This window comes from Ictidomys tridecemlineatus, chromosome 10 (assembly GCF_052094955.1).
Source record: "Ictidomys tridecemlineatus isolate mIctTri1 chromosome 10, mIctTri1.hap1, whole genome shotgun sequence".
Classification (NCBI taxonomy): Eukaryota; Metazoa; Chordata; class Mammalia; order Rodentia; family Sciuridae; genus Ictidomys; species Ictidomys tridecemlineatus.
In genome coordinates, this window is record NC_135486.1 from 104,351,339 (window position 1) to 104,368,669 (window position 17,331).

Genomic DNA, 17,331 nt, shown 5'->3' on the forward strand with positions numbered 1-17,331 from the left:
ACACCACATTTTCTTTAAAATTCATCTATTGAGGGACACCTAGGTTGGTTCCATAGTCTAGCTATTGTGAATTGAGCTGCTATAAACATTGATGTGGCTGTGTCACTATAGTATGCTGATTTTAAGTCCTTTAGGTATAAACCAAGGAGTGGGATAGCTGGGTCAAATGGTGGTTCCATTCCCAATTTTCTGAGGAATCTCCATTTTGCTTTCCATAGCGGTTACACCAACTTGCAGTCCCACCAGCAGTGTATGACCTTTTTCACCACATCCTCGCCAACATTTATCATTGCCTATATTCTTGATGATTGCCATTCTGGCAGGAGTGAAATGAAATCTTAGTTTTGATTTGCATTTCTCTAATTGCTAGAGTGTTGAACAATTTTTCATGTATTTGTTGATTAATCATATTTCTTCTGTGAAGTGTCTGCTCAGTACCTTAGCCCATTTAACCTTGTTGGTTATTTGTTTTTTTGTTTTTATTTTTTGGTTTTTTTGGGTGTTAAGTTTTTTGAGTTCTTTATATAAGCTAGAGATTAATGCTTTATCGGAGGTGCATGTGGTAAAGATTTTCTCCCAATCTGTAGGCTCTCTCTCCTCACTTTGTTTTCCTTACTGAGAAGCGGCATTTTAATTTGAATCCATCCCATTTATTAATTCTTGATTTTACTTGTGCACTTTAGGAGTCTTATTAAGGAAGTCAGATCCTAGGCTGACATGGTGAAGATTCAGGCCTACTTCTTCTTCTATTAGGCACAGGGTCTCTGTTCTAGTGCCCGAGTCTTTGATCCACTTTGAATTGATTTTTGTGAGGGTGAGAGAGAGAGGTTTACTTTCATCTTACTACATATGGATTTCCAGTTTTGCCAGCACCATTTGTTGGACAGGCTATCTTTTCTCCAGTGAATGTTTCTGGCACCTTTGTCTAGTATGACATAACCGTATTTATGTGGGTTTGTCTCTGTGTCCCCGTTCTTGTACCTGTAATGTTTTGTCCTTTAGTTTGGATGCTCAGGAATAGCACTGTCCAATGACAGTGTAACACAAGCCACCTACCTAAGTTTTTAAATTTAAAGTAGCCTCAAACAAATCAGAAACAGATGAAATTAATCTTCATGTTTTATTAATCAATCATACCTAAGACATCACTTCAACATGTAAACAATGTTTTTTAAATTACAGTTACATTTTAATATTGTCTTCAAATCCTGGTGTGCTTTGGTTCTCAATCTGGATACACCTTAATGTGAACATTGAGTTTTCAACAGTGATTTGTATTTAGATTTCACAAGACTTAATTCTACAGCACATGCTTAGCATGTGCAAGACTGTGCATTAAACCCCTACCCTGCACCCCCAGCCAAATCTGCAGTTACAAAATTGGTTCACATACGCAACATACATCAAGGTTTTCTAATAACTGAACTGGGCGGTTCTTAAACTTAAAAGTTTTAGCTCCTTCCGCCTCAAAATCATAAAACTAGCCCCTATAATCTCCAGTACTCAAAGAAGCCCTCTGCCTGCTATCATGGTTTTAAATTGCTTCTGGAAGTTTCTATCACTTCAACACCAGATACTGCTAGCATTTTATGACTTTCTTCTTGCAGTTGACAGCAAACCCAGGTACAAATAAGCCGTCTCACAGGCTAGCTGTCATCTGGTTTAAGAAGTCAGCTGTGGCAGACAGCATGCCCTCCCTCAAGACCAGTCCGGCCCTGATACATTCTCTCATGGACTGAGGGCCAGCCTGGACAAGGACCCTTAATAATGCATCCTGCTTCCTAGGTTCAGATAGACACCACTTTACAGAAGCCACACCGGCAAGACCCAGAACTATGGTCAGCTGTCTGTCGTTTACATGCTGGAAACTTTCAAAAGACTGGATCTTGAACCATTTCACTGCCCATACAATACAGCTTACTCAGATCTTGCTTTTGAAGTCACCAAATTTTGTTGCTGTGGTGACATAACCTGCCTTGGAGCATCAATCTCTCTGATTGTTTATTTTGCCAAACAATTTAAATGCTCTATTGGAAATGTTTAATAAAGTTTGACTGCTTGTCCTGGGAAGTAAAAAGATACAGGTACATTAGTCATCTGCAAAGTTAACTGTACATGGAATGATTTCAGGTGCAGCGCCAACACCAGTTACTGTCGTGTTGTCATTTTGTTTTCCACCTAGAAGAGAACAGAAAGAACCGACTATTTTAATTGCCTCCTAATTACCTCAAAGTGGCTGATCTTTCAAAAGAGTCTTGGATCCCAAGTAAGATGTCCCAGAAGCAGTTATGCTATGGCCTGCTGTGACCTAGAAGGGACTGTGCTTATAACTTAGGACTCAAGTTCACCTTCCTGGGGAAGCATGCCAGGTCACAGGGCTGGCTGTAGTTGTACTACAACTATTTGACATAGAACCACACCCAAGATAAACATACTGACCTGAGTCGCTGGGTTAGCCAAGTAGAGGACGGCTTAGACTCAGAAGCGCTGATTGCTGAGCACCTAGGGAGAGGTGAGACACGTGTTCAGCCCTTCTCATTCACCAGACTCAGGCATGGACAACACGGGGAGCACTGGAGCGCAACGGAAAGCAACAACACTCCCCTTTCATTCAACAGCAAGTGCGGCCCAAGGCTGCTGTGGAGAAAGGTGCTAGCACTATGGGGTGAACAGTGTCCCCCAAACACCTGCTGAAGCCCTAACCCCTGGGGCCTCAGAATGTGACCTCATTCAGAGACAGGGTCTTCACAAAGTGAGCAAGTTCAGGAGAGGCTGAAAGAGTGGGTCCACATGACTTCCTCACAAAAAGTGGAAGACGGGACCCAGTTGCTCACAGGGGAACACCCTGGGAAGACAGAGATCTCAGTGATGCATCCCCATATCTAGGCTCACCAGAGACTGTGGCAAATCAAGAGAAGCTGGGGGAGGCCTGGAACAGATCAGCCCTCCGCCCTCAGCCAGAGCCCGCCTGCCCATCTCTATTTTGGCCTTCCAGCCTCTAGACAGGTGAAAAGAATAAACTCCTATTTTTGAGGCCACGGGGTATTCGTACTTTGTTACAAAAGTCACAAGAAACTAATGTAGCTAGCTTCCTACTTTAACTCAGGATCCAATTTTATCACAGCCCCCAAGTGTACAATGGATGCTTCAGCTCAGCAACTTGTCCCCCACTTCACCCCAGGGTTCAAGCTGGTTTTCCTCCTGTCACGCCCAGGTGCCTCTCCTCACCTGGCTTTGCAGCTGTGGTCCAGCGGGTGTCTGTGCTGGATGCAGAAGCTGCCTTGGCACTGCGCACAAGCCAGCGACAGCATCTCCTTCTTTTTACATCCTTCTTTTGAGCATCGGTACGTGAAGACCTGGGAGAGAAAAGCACATTTGTGAGCAAGGCTTCAATAGCCCCCAGCAGCACCATGCACTCAACTAGAAACAGGTCTCGGCCTCGTGGATGAAGACATCCAGGTCCTAGGGAGACACCTTAGTGTCAGGTGGAAAGACAAACATAGATTAAGGAATTGGCAAAATTGGGGATCAGGTGAAGATGGCCAGAAGCTGTCCCCAGAAGACTAGGAAGAAAAGACCAAAGGAGGAAAGGAGGCCAAGCAACTGTTCTTGGAAGCACTGGGTCAGCAGAGGCTGTCCCCAACAAGGGGCCAGGGTGGAATGCCTATATCCTCCACACCTACTGATCACTGTGTTTATTTTTAAAGGAGGGACAAGTGTTGATACTTTTGACTGCCTGTGAATTAAGAAGATAACTGAAGGGGAGGATTCCAGCAGCCTGAGAGCAGCCTCTGGTAAAGAGGGGCAGGCAGGCAGCTTGAGGGCCATGCAGCAAGCACCTGTAAAAGCCCCATCTGCAAAGGCAGGCACAGCCGAGCCAGTACAGGATGGGCGGGGGAGACTGGGGGGGGGGGAGTAATTCTGAGCTGAGCCCGGAATGAGAGGAGCTCCTCTCCCGATTTGGGAGACGTTGGTGGGGTGGAGATGGGGCCTGCAGTGGGTGCACAGCCACAGGGGACTGACTAGGCGAGGAACGGGGCGCAACATGCTTCTGCTTCCATACACAGGGTTTTGTGTGAAGACAAAGGAATGCAAATTCCATTTCTTTGTGTTAAAAATTGAAAACAGTAAGAGCTAAAGGGCTTTACATTTACTTATGATCGTGTAATTGTGAGGTATTTAGTGAAATGTACCGTTTTACACAGTTGTTAACTACAAATCAGGGTCTATACCTAGAAATCGATTAAAGTGAGACAAATGCCAATTCCCTAGAAGACACACCTAGAAGAAAATACTTATTTGGAGAACAGCAAAACAGGGTGGGGCCATGCCCCCAAGAAAGCAGGTGCATGAAAACCACCTGAATGAGCCTCCCGGGGAGGAAAGGTACACAGCCAGCCAGCCCAGACTGGGGAGGGGCCTGCAGTCCAGGGGTCAGGCAGCCTGGAGAAGGCTTGATGAAGCCAGCCTCTTCACCCCCTCCCTGGCGAAGGAGCGGATCCCTACAGAGGTTGGTTCTGCCCTTCCTGAAATACTAGAGAATTGACAGAGAGGTTTTTGGAAAGGGATAAACCCACAAGAGCAAAGAAGAAAAAGAAAACAGATGTAAGATTTTAGAAGCTAAAGCACACACAGAAGAGTAGTGACAGACTTGGCAGGAAGAAAAGATCAGCTGTCAGCTAGAAGGAGACTACAGAGAAACCTACTCATGGGACAAAACCCCAGGAACTGGGGCAGTGGGACCACAACACAGTGGCTGCGGGCCTGTTTACAAGCAGACCCCACGACCTCTCCCACAGACGAGGGTTGAAAGGGGCTGGGGGCCTGGGGAGTGCAGCATGGGGAGGAGGACAGGGAAGGAGGGGAGAGCAATAGTAGGTTGAGGTGCCACTCAGACCTCTGGGCTGCTCTTTCCACTTGGCTCCTAGGACTCTGGAGGCCATGAGCACATCCTCCAGGCAACTCGAGGGACACCGCTGGGGAATCCCATTAGCTCAAAGAAAAACTGAAAGACTTGGACCTCAGGGGCTTCCTGAGGGAGTGGACCAGGAAGATGACCCAAGGTGAAGGCTGAGTCCATTCTGCACTTTCTGAGCAGCCTGCTCCAGAGCACACACTTGAGAACACTTACTGTGACACGCAGAAAGGGCAGGTAAGGAAGCACAGTCTAAGGACAGATCCAACAGGAGGAACCTATCAGGGCTCCTGCGCCAAAGTACCAGGAATACAGACAGAAGAAAGGAGAGAATGGAAACCAGAGACCAAAAGAACATTCCAGAACCATGGGGATGGAGTTTCCAGTGGGAGGGTCCACTCTGTACCCAGCATAGAGAAGATCCTTCAAGATGCTGGGGAAAAACTGGGTGAGGGTGGAAACTGGCCCCCAGAGGGTCAGGGAGGGGAAAAGCTCAGCATGTGGGCTCTCAGGGCTGTCGTCGTCCAATTAACAGAGGCCTAGATGCCACCCAAGTATCTCCAACTGCACTGGGAGGACAGAGCCAGAAGGAAATGTGTGCACAAATGAGAGAAGAGCAGATAAGGGCTACATCCTCAGTACACAATGCAGTACACAGATAACAGATAAGAGCAAGCAAGACAGGTCCGGGTGGAACAGTCATGAGCAGAAAAAGCAGTTAGCACAAATAAGCAAGCAGGACCTGCTAAGCGTGAACACCTGCCCGGGGAACAAGGCTGCCGTCATTCCCACACACTTTCCCTAGGGAGCAGATAAACAGCTTCAATAAAATACTGATGCTACCAAACCAAGAACACAATGTCTAGAGCTGGGGACATGACTCAGTGTATAAAGCTTGCCTTGCAGGTGCAAAGTCCTAGGTTTCATCCCCAACACTGTAAACAATTAAAACACTGCATGTCTGAATTTTATAACCTTTTACCTGCTCCTAGGAGCTTAGAAAATAAATGTGCATTAATTGCATTAACTGAGTGGTTCTACTCATTAACTCCTCATCAGAAACTCTAGTTTATTCCTGTAAGTGAAGAAGGCTCTAACCTAGAAGCTCTTGTGTTTAGGAACTATTTCCATAACTCAAAACTCAGGGCATTCACAACACAAGAAAACAATCATTTATCACTAAGGAATTTATTTTGCACATAAATCATGAGGACTAATTTTTCACAGTTGGAAAACTGATCTTCCCCCTAAGGAAAAACCAACATTCTCAGGTCACAGACTGACCAACTTGTCCTTACCTTCTCTTTCTTCTTCCCAGGATGATAGGCACAGTCTTTGTCAATGTGCTCTCCCACCACCACATCTGGTATCTCTCCCCTTTTTACAGGGATGGGGACATTGCAAAGTGGACATACAGGGACCTTGACATCCTAAAGATAAAGAATGTGAGATGACATCTGAGATCCACACAAGGAAAAGGTGAAGCACAAGCAGAGCACACAAACTGGCATCCTGACCACTCCTGAGAACCGGGCACTGCTGGACAGCAGGTTAACAGGCAGCCCTGGAGCCAGAGGGCCAGCTGCCTCCTGGGGAGACAAGTAGAATCCAAACAAAGGACTATCAACCAACTGGGGAAAGAATCCTCTCTGAGTAAGAGGATCAGGGAAGGAAGCTGGGGAGATCAAATGAGGTCTCAGGACAGCAAGGCTGTGTGTCCAGCATGTCCTGGTGAGAGGACCTGCCCTACATCTTCAGAGCAGAGATGATAGGAGAAAACACTAAGCAAAAGGTCCTCCAGCTCACTTCAAGTGCACACCCCTTCTGTGATCCTTTGTAAAGTCTTCCCACTTGGCTTTACATATCCTCGTCAGAACAGAGAGGACACACACTGAAGCAGGATGCTCGACCCATAATCACCACAAGCCCAAGGCACCAAGAGCTCTGGAGGGATGCATTCAGAAGTTGATTGCCCAGGATGGTTAAAACCCTAAGCTAGGTCAGGCATGGTGGTGCATGTCTGTAATCTCAGTGACTCAGGAGACCAAGGCAGGAGGATCCCAAGTTGGAGGCCAGCCTCAGCAATTTAGTGAGAACCCATCTAAAAATAAATAAAAAGAGCAATTGGGTGTGGTGACACACTTGTATCCCAGCAGCCTAGGAGGTTGAAACAGGAGGATCACAAGTTCAAAGCCAGTCTCACCAACTTAGCAAGGCTCTGAGCAACTTCGGGCTGGGGAAGTGACTCCTTGGTTAAGCAGCCCTGGGTTCAAACCCCAGTACCAAAAAAATTAACAAATAAATAAAAAGAGCTGAGGATGTGTGGCTCAATGGTAAAGCACTCGTGTGTTAAATCCCCAATACCAAAAAAACAAAAAACCCTGACCAGGACAGGAGTTGAGGGAATGGATCATAAGAAAAATGAGGTGGCTGTTACATCAGACAGGTGGCAGTAATCAAAACTGCGGAGCTTGCAGTCTGTGGGTGGAGCTGAAAGTCTCAGGTGTTCCTCAGTTGGCAAGTCTGCTGGCATTACCAGGTGACTGTCAGGCAGACTCCTCCCATAGGGGGACCTGGGAAGACCCAGTTGACACATGAACAGGATAGCTGGTCTAGTCATCAGGGCCTGGTAAACACAGGAGGTGAGTCACTCTCCCACATGCCTTGATGACCCAGAGGGGGCGGAGGGGCCAATCCTGTTCAAAGCATGTGATTCCAAGTTACCCACACTCCATCTGCCACCAGGGTGAAGTGGTAGAGTTCACTGAAACCAACTGTTAACCACCCAGAAACAAAGTGACCACAGGCTGGAAACCACCTGAAAAGCCAAACTCAGAAGTCCGAAGCCCACAGATGACTGTGAGTTTCTATCATGTACTATTTGAAACACCTAAAAATATAAAAAGGCTACAGGAGCCCAGATGAATAAGCACCTTTCACACCTTCCTGATTAGACTGCACGTCAAGCTCTGAAACAGCCCCTATGCCCATAAAGACACAGCTGTGTTCTCTTGGTGCAATGGATCAAAGGAACCACGTACTTTATGGTGAAAAGTGAGCTCTGAAAGTGAGGTTGTGTGTATAAAAGTTAAGGCAGCTGCAGCTGGGCCAAGAGGGAGGAAAGTTTCCCTGCAGCCTCCAAGATCAGATAGAACACTGCAGTCTGCCTCCCGGGCACAACAAAAGACACCATATGGGAAGAACGTGCTTTCAAGACAGATGTGATGGCTTCCAACCACAGGGCTCCTACTGACATTCCAACTATCCCAAAAGACTTATCACCTACTAATGACCCGCTTGCAACCAATCTAGTAAAACTTTATGCACAAAAAGATTCAGCATCTATCTATCTAAATCTATTCCAAACAACTTGTGTAGCCAGTAGGGCTAAATGGAAATTATTCACAACAGGTTATTTCACCTCATCTCACTCTCCCTCTTCCTCCTTTAAAAGCCGAGTCCTCCTACCTTGAGGGGGCACTGGGTTGATTGCTAATCAATTTATCTCCTGATTTGCAAACCTACCCAATGCCTAGACAAACACTATCCTTACATTTATTTTAACCTTATTTATGGTCTGTGGTTCACAGCCACAACAATTTGATTCCAAAAGTCCTACAAAATAAAATCTCAGAAACTTTAGAGCTGTACTGTCCAGCAGAACTTTCTGTTATAGTGGAAACACTCCTTACCTGTGCTGTTCAATACAGAGGTCACAGGCCACATGTGGTCACTGAACACTTGAAATATGGCTGGTGCAGTTGACTGATTTTAAACTTTATTTAATTTTCCTTAAGTGGCCACCTGTAGCTAGTGTCTGCTATAGTGGACAGTGAAGCTTTAGACAGTACAGATTAGAACCTTCTGAACAGAGTGTGACGAATTACCTTCTTGAATGCAAAAGGACACTTATGGCCAGCATAGGTAAAATGATCTTTACAGAAGTCTTGGTTACATGCATCACACTTTAGTGGAAGAAAATCTAAAAAATATAAACAAAACGGTAAAGACTTCTAAGGATTAGAACAAAATAATTAAAGCTCATACTAAGCAAATACTTACCTACACTAAGTGTTTCGTGCCTATGAGATAAATATATCTATAAGCTATCATATGTGAGAAAACAACTTTAGGGTTTTGCATTTAACAACATCAAATGACATTTAAGGATCTATCAGGCTCTTTTAAGAGAGATCCCATTTCAAGCGGCATCACTATTATTTTATTTTTTGGTACCAGAGATTAAACCCAGGGATACTTAACCACCGAGCCACATCCCTAGTCCTTTTTTGAGTTTTATTTTAAATCGGGGTCTCACTAAGTTGCTGAGGCTGGCTTTGAACTTGTGACCTTCCTGCTTCAACCCCCTGAGCCACTGAAATTGCAGGCATGCGCAGCCTCATCCAGGGCATCACAGTTATTTTAGCAGTAAACTTATATCCGCTTGATGCTGGCATATGAAGGTACTCAGTAATAATGTTGAATAGAACCTACACCTTGCTAGAGTTCCAATACTGATAGGCCATAAAGAATTATCAGGTAATCAAGAGGGGCCATGGGGCACACCTGTAATTCCAGCTATTTGCAAGACTGAGGCAGAGGATGGCAAGTATGAGGCCAGTCTGGGCAACAAAGCAAGACCCCCATCTCAAGAAACAAAACAAGACACACAAAACAGCCAACAAAATACCATTTTCTATTAAAAAATAAGCTCTTAAAAGTGCTTACCTAGTTGCTTGCAAGTCTTTTCTGAACAATGCTTCCCCAAATCAGGAAACTCCATTATGAAAAGTGTTAAAAATGCAGTCAATCACCTAAGAGAATCAGAAATTAGGAGAGGAAATGAAGGCTTTGAGTTAATCTCCAGGATTTATAACGTCAGCTACTAAAAGCAAACAGACATCCTCTTAGGGAGCACTAAATGTCCAAGTCATCCTGGGCCCTTGCACAAGACTGAAGTATCACAAATTCTTGTTGACTTTCAGCCAAAAGAAAAACTGGAGTTTTAGCACCAATACCAGCCTCAGAACCAACTCCATGAGCAGAGATAGGGTGCTTTTTAGTCCTTTTAAACCCTAGTTTATGAAGCTCCTCAGACTTTGGGTTTTCACTAAACCACCTTTCAATTCATGCTGAAAAGAGCTTCTCATGTTCAATTCACACAACTGCGAAGAAAATTACAGTCTTGGTAGACTTTAAGTCACAATTTCACTTACTGAATATACTTGTTGACATAAACAAAACTCTGTTACCAGGTGCTAAATCACATTAGCTGAGTACACTATCCAGAGAAGATTTAACTCTGTCCCTTGTCTCTCTCTCTCTCCCTGATGCATTGAGTTTTACTTTAAGCTTATTCCTTAATGACATAACTAGCCCAGAGTTGATTAGGGAGAGGTGCCAGCGCTTAACTCACCATGAAAAACGGGTAGATAACCAATGAAGTTGCTGCACTGGAGAGAGGACTTAAGTCTACATAGGGGTCCACAGGATGCTTCCATGACCTACATCCACCCAACTTCTCACAGCTCTTGTCCCTCCGCGAATTCAAATTACCAGGATATTCTTCCAGATTTTACCATCAGCTCTCTCCACTCTTCTGGAGTCCCCTCTTAAGATGTCCTGTGCCTGGAAGGTTCTTGTCCCTGCTCAGCCCTTTGGGACCTCTGTTTAAAATGCCATATCCTCTAAAGGGTTATCTCTAACACTCTTGCCAGCTCCTGTCTAGGTGAAACGCCCTCTACTCTCCCTTTCCCAAACCACTACAGTTCCCAAGGGCAGATTCGTGTTGATTATGCTCATCTTTTAAGGATGGGCTTGACACGGTGAACACAGACCAGGTGTCCCAGGATTTTTTGTTGCCGTTATTCAGACTCGTGACCAGAACCCGATCTGGTTTGCAAAATGATTTATTTTTGACCACTGCACTGGTGTGAGGATGCCTGGAAGGTGGGGAATCACTGTGCTGTGATAGTGAAGCCTTGTTCCTACTGGCTGGGGCTGACAACAAGGAAACGCAAGCACCGCTGGAGAGTTGGTTTACGAACCCCACTCGGGCTCCGGGCCAGCCCCCCATGTACCCCGGGCAGGTCCCGACCCCTCACTGGCCCATCCCGGTACCTGGATCTCGTTGGGGACCAAGGCAGTTGAGGCCAGTAGGTGATGGCGGAGACAGAAAAACGGTGACGTTGTCCGTGGCCAGCCAGGTGGATCAAGGTAGCAAGAAGGATGACACCGGGAAACACTCCAGGGTGCCCAAGGCCCATCGGCTTCCACCCGGAGAACAACATCGCCGCACCCCACAATCAGGTCCATTTATCCGCAGCTGCCGCGTCCGTGAGACGCCCAGTCCGGGCGTTCCCGGCGCGCCCCGACGACGTCATTCGCAGGCCAGCCAATCCCGCCACGCTACGACGACGTCAGCGGCATCGGGGCAACCCCATTGGCCCACGCACTCCCCGCCCTCCGCCTTCCTTCTCGAACAGCCTCGCAGCGTCTAGCGGTGCGTGGCTGAGTCACCGTGAGGCGGCGGGCGCTGCTGGGTCTGGGGCCTAGTTGCGGGCGGTGGCCAGGATGGTCTCGGGGAGCTGGGTTCAGGACGCTGGACCCCAGCGTCAGGTCTTCGGAGGGCCTAAGCCTCCGTTTCCAGCAGGCATGCTCTTGGCAGTGACACCGAATTCTGGGGTAGCAAGCTGGAAACGGCGCAGGCCCGCCTGGAGTCCGGATTTCAGCATGTCCCCGCGCTTCCTACATTGTACCCTGTCCCCTCGACAAATACCTCTATATATATATGCACACATATATATAGGTATATAGATATGTATATACATAGATCTGTGTGTTTGTATAGATGTATAGATATGGTTCCTTCTTAGAAATTGCATTCTGTAAAGACCCAGCAAACAGAAGAGCTGAGGAATGACTCAGCAATATTCCTAGGAAATACAGAATCATGTCTCCCTGAGCCCATGGTTAACACTGTATGTGTTGAAGGACATCTCATTTAACAAAAATGGTTGATTGATTAGCAGTGGGCTCATGACCAGCATCTTGGGAACATGTGGTCCTGTCTTTGTGGCACAAGGCTTCTGGAAAGAGATTTCCTTCTTAAAAATAATACCCATCAGGACATGGCTCTCTTGAAAATTTTAGCTCTTGTAATGGCACTTGAAAATTTTAGCTCTTGTAATGCCAGATTCGTGGGACCCCAATAGACCTCCAGGAGCCCAATCCGATGTAAGCACACAAGAGTCTTTATTACAAGCTGGAGCCTGGACTCATAACCGTTCTGACTCAGCAGTTCCAGGGAGTGAGTCCTGGTCCTTTGTTCAGTGAGATTTTATAAGTTTTGGGGGGATACTCTATGTGTCACAACATCACACAGCAAATCATTCCATACCTCGGGAAAATCAAACAACTCAACCTTGATTAGCACATTCACTGGTGGGAACAAGTTGAGGAGCAGTGATTGGTTAGTACAAGAGGGGGATTCCTTTGAACTGATTGGTTTAGGCCATGAGGGGTGTACATGCTAAACTACATGGTTTCCCAACATGTTAACCACCATTGACTACTGGAGGTCATCTGGCATCCCAGGTATTTTCCCTGTCTCATGCTGATTGGTGCTTGCTAGGGGGTTGCTATGGGACTTCACCTAGCCTGAGTCAGGGACACCTGGCGCTGCAGATCTCCTGTTATTTGCAGATAAACAACTCAGCAGGATGGTTATGTGTTAGGAGTGCTCTGTGGGTTTTTCCCAGGACAAGGGTCACGCACCTTTCCTTAGGACAGGCCTTGAGGTATAAGCTGGTTTCTCACAACAGTTTCTCACTCTCTTGCTGATCTGAGGGCTGACTAAGCTAGAGCCAAATCAAGTTGCTAATGTGGCAGAGCAGGAAGGAAGGACCTAGGTTGCTGATGACATTGTTGAGTGCTAAACAACGGTGGTTGCCTCTTTAACAGGAGATAAACATGTTCATGTTGTCCAAGGCATCCAGGGTGGTGGTTTCTAGTATTTGCAGTCAGAAGGATTCTTAATGTGTAGTGAAGAAAGGTTATTTCAGCTTTACTGGCTCCTAAATTTCAGATGCACTTGGATCCAAGAACTTCAGTGAGGTCCTTTGGTATCCTTGCCTCTGAGCGTCTACCCCAAAGTCTGTGTCAAGTCCACAAGGGACTCTTTTATGGTTTTCTTGAGTCATGTTTGGGGTGACTACTCAGGAGTCTATCTCAAACACTTCAAGAATGAAAATTGGATGCCATTGATGCTTTGGGTGGAACAATAGACATAAACTGGGACTCTCCTGAGAAAGGATGTAATGTCACAGTACTCTTCAGTGCATTTGATGTGGACACTGATGTTGGCCCTGCCAGAATCACATAATACAGCGAGGAGGTAGTGCTCTGAAGTATAGTGCCACTGACAGATGAAGGAGGGAGCTGCAGATGGGGGAAGGGAGGAAGAGGGACAGGAATGCTAGAATAACAAAATATAGTTGTCTATATCAGTAGTGAGTTGGCAGTTCAGGGATGGAGAGATAAAAAGATTAAAAAATAAAGTGCAAATTTTGAGATCAAGATACCTAGATAAAGTTGAGACCTAGAATGTGAAGCAGAGAAGTCTGAGCTCATTTGATTGATTGGTTTTGGAGACAGATTGTTCAATAACTTGGTCTATAAGACTGATGTTTAGGGAGAGAAATCAGAGTGAATTGCAGGATGTTTGGGGGCAGGTTTGGAGGAGCTGACTGTTAATGTAGTCCATGTTGCTGAGGGAACCAGTGAGGTGGAGGTGGAAGGTGGGGCAGGGGTTCAGGGAGCAGTTAGGAAACAAGTCAGCAGAACTTCTCGTCTGTGGGGCATGCGGGACAGAAAACGGGGGAAACCTAGCTTCAAGCTTGGAGAACAGAACTGGCAAGGCTAGGGGGGTGATCGCGGGCCATGTTAACAAGATGATGTAGGTCTGTCTAAGGCCATGTTGGATTTAAGTTGTAAGAATAGGAAAGACACAGAACTAGAATTGGAATAATCTTTAAAACCAAAACAACAGATGAAGTCTCCAGAAAGAGATTAAGACAGTCAGAACTGAGCCTGAGGACGCCTGCAGGGGAGGGTGGGAGGAAGAGGAGACAGAAGAGAATCCTAAGAGAGGAGGAAAGGAGGCGAGTGACTGTCCAGGGGGGGACCAGCAGGTAAGTGACCAAAGTGGGCAATACTCTGCTAATCATGAGAGAGGAGAACTGAAAACCCTTTAAGACGTTTGGCCAGAAGGTTTTTATGACTTCAGGGAAAGTCATTTCCTTAGTGCTGTAGTGCCCGGGACGGGCTGGGTTACTCTGTGTGATCCCAGCATCAAAGATTCCTTGGCTGGAAATGCCCACGCTCTGTTCTTGCTCAACTCTGCTCGTGCCTCCCTCCAGTGCCTGGGATGGTGGAAACGCTGCTCGGGGAGCTTCTACTCACAGCTCAATGGCCAATGGCACATGGTCCTGGTCCTAGTGTGTGCCCAGAAGGGGAGGACTGGCAATACTTGTTGAACACGAAAAATGATTAACCACATAGTGTAGCAGTCAAGGTCAGATTAGGCTGAAGGAGGGGTAAATGGTGGAATGTGTTCCTTTCATTCTGGGTCATGGCATCTGCTCTGTCTTGGTGACACTTTCTTGGAATTAGACTATAAGGCCCCTGAGGACAATAAGTGTATATGATGCTGATGTACTTTAAGTGGCAAAAATAGGTGGCATCAGGGCTTTACCATAAGGACTTGGGGGAGAACAATAAAACCAGAAGTGTCTCAGGCAGCCTCAAAATGAAGCAGTATGTCACTTTAAATTCTGAGTGACTGCCTATGTGCTTGCAGATTATAGCTCATAATGAAGGTAGGGAGACCATAAACTGCTCAGCTCCATGTTCCTCCTGGAATCCTTCCTGAAGCACTTGCTTCCTAATGAACAGAGTCTTGCTTCCTGCTGGGCGAGTGGGCTGTAGAAGTCCTTGGTTTTCTGCTGGATGCGTTCCTCCGCTACAGTCCTGGGCTCCAGCGCAGTGAATCTGACAGTCACTAAGGGGGACGTGATACTTGGAATAAAAACTGCCAACAGAAATCAAACTCTGGATTGCCCCAGACATGTGATGCAGAGCATAAATATTTCATAAACACAAAGACAGCTAGAGTTTTTAATTCCAGAAAGTAATTATAAGATAAACTACAGGAGATGCAGAGTATGATTTGCCTCATGATATGTTTGTAAGTAAGCCCCGTGGAATAAAAAATAAACTGCCCAGGTTCCCAAGCGAGTGGGAAGCAGCTGAACAGAACAGAGATGACCTAGCATACTCTTCTTCCATCTCTTAATTTTGTGCTGTGATGTTATCCAGCATATGGGACCCCTTTTATGGCAGGATCTGGGTCACATGACACGTGCTCACTCCATCTTTTGATAATAAGCCAGTGCAAGGACTTCTACTTCAATATCTTTCTAAATATTGTCAGAAAAGACCTGTCTTAGAAAACCCTTTGTTTAATGCCTCTCGGGTTCCCAGCAATGCAGGATCTGTGTCTGTCTGTTGCGAATGATTGTCCGTACAGATTTCTGCTTGTAACTTAAAATGCAAACACAGAATGAAAAAAGAGAAAAATGATCCGGCATTGAGAATGTGGTAAAGACACTAACCTTCACAAGGAGTTTTTTAACCTCCCTTGGAAGAATTCCTTTATTGACTCCAAGCAGTTGAGACTGTGTGTGGATTTCCTTTACCCTCAGGTATCACACGCTTTCCATGTGCACCTGGCTCCCTGATCTATGAGACAGATCCAAATGCTCTCTGCCCAAGAGAACCTCTGGCCCCATAGGTGGTCAGAGTCAGAGGCCTCCAGAAAAGACACTTGGTCCCTTGCAGACTGAGCTGTGTCTGGTATATCTCAGGGGTCAGTGACAATTGAGGACAAGCAGGGGACATGTAGGGCTATCTAGGAGCTTGGCAGTAAAGGCACCTGAGTGGAAAAACTAGAAAATCCAAAAAATCCAGTCTAGTTAGCAGTGTGGCACCTCTGTTGGATTCTTAATTTTCAAAGATTCTGTCATCAGAGGAAGTGAGGTCTCGCCTTCTGTCAATCTCAGATGATTTTGATGTGAACAGGTGAACAGTGTAGTGGCCTTTGTCTGTGAGAAAACATCATTTTTACTTATTTTTAAGGCCTGTGGTTGAAAACACACCCAGCTGTTGTCTTAGAGTAGAGCAGCCAGGGCGACAAATGGCATAATGGGCATGAGATTGGATTCTTCCTGATTTTCTTTCATACTTTTCTAAGTAGACATGAAAGCACGCTGTGAGCTGTCAGCATTCACCTGAAACTTTAAACCCCAGTGAGGCGGCTGCAAACCTCTTGGTTCACAGAACTGTTGACATGCAGAGTGTGATCCGTGTGGTTGATGTGTGGATGATTACTTGAAATGGGAAGGTAGGAAATGACACTTTGTTTTAAATTTAAATCTCTGTGCTGCATTTATTGGGAGAAATAGAAACTCATTTTGGACCAACTTGGGATATTTGTGGCCACCCCTTTTGCCTTTGTAAGTGACAGGCAGATACTCTTGCCATGGCTTGGGAAGCAATTAGCCCTTTTCCACCAACTGATTATACTCACACTATATGATTTACAACATTGACACATCAAAAATATCATTCTTAGCTGGGCATGGGGGTGCAAGCCTGAAATCCCAGCTGCTTGGAGGAGAAGGATCACAAGTTCAAAGCCAGCTTCAAAATTTAGTGAGACCTTGTCTCAAAATAAAGAATTTAAAAGGGCTGGGGTGTAGCTCAGTGGTCTAGTGCTTGCCTAGTATGTGCAAGTCCCTGGGTTGCATCCCCAGCCCTGAACCCAAACAAAACAAAACAAAAAATGTCATTCTTGGTTTCCAATGCGTTTCTCTTCTGAGCTCTGCTGGTCCCGGCTTCAGGATTCCAAGCGCCCCTCCCTGAGGACATGGGATAAAGAATCACAATGTGAAGTCCTCAGTTTGTTCCCAACTTTGTTTTGGATCCCGGGTGGGTTCTGAATAAGTAATATTCATCCCATTTCCCAGTGACTCCATGTGTGTTCCCGGCCAGGCCCCTCTGCTACCCTTCCAATGTCTACATTAAATATTGAAGCCCTGGGCCCCGGTAGCTCCATTCTGATGCAGCAGCAGAGTTTTCGTGGAATAACTCCCACTGGTTGGCTGCTAGGAGTGTTCATTATTTTAATCTATGCATATTGGCTAGGGTTGCAACATCGTTTCTTTTCTCCACCAATATTAGTTTGAAATTGAGAGAGAATCGATTCTCATGCCTCCCGCCCAGAGGAGAAGGACTTATTACCTCTGGCTGCCACACCTAATGGTGGCGCTCACTCCACAGTCTTCAGGTGCACCTTG

The 17,331-nt window shown here is 46.0% G+C and overlaps 1 protein-coding gene across 1 annotated transcript; it reads right to left on the reverse strand.

Moving 5' to 3' along the window:
• Positions 1 to 1,101: 1,101 nt before the first annotated feature.
• On the reverse strand, positions 1,102 to 11,290 carry Zfand2a (zinc finger AN1-type containing 2A). The gene is made up of 7 exons (XM_005339834.5): positions 11,036 to 11,290; positions 9,644 to 9,729; positions 8,803 to 8,897; positions 6,214 to 6,345; positions 3,229 to 3,356; positions 2,440 to 2,502; positions 1,102 to 2,178 (listed from the first exon to the last, which is right to left on the reverse strand). The coding sequence occupies exons 2-7, from the start codon at positions 9,696 to 9,698 to the stop codon at positions 2,163 to 2,165; spliced, it is 489 nt and encodes a 162-aa protein (XP_005339891.1). The 5' UTR covers positions 9,699 to 9,729; positions 11,036 to 11,290; the 3' UTR covers positions 1,102 to 2,162.
• Positions 11,291 to 17,331: the final 6,041 nt, after the last annotated feature.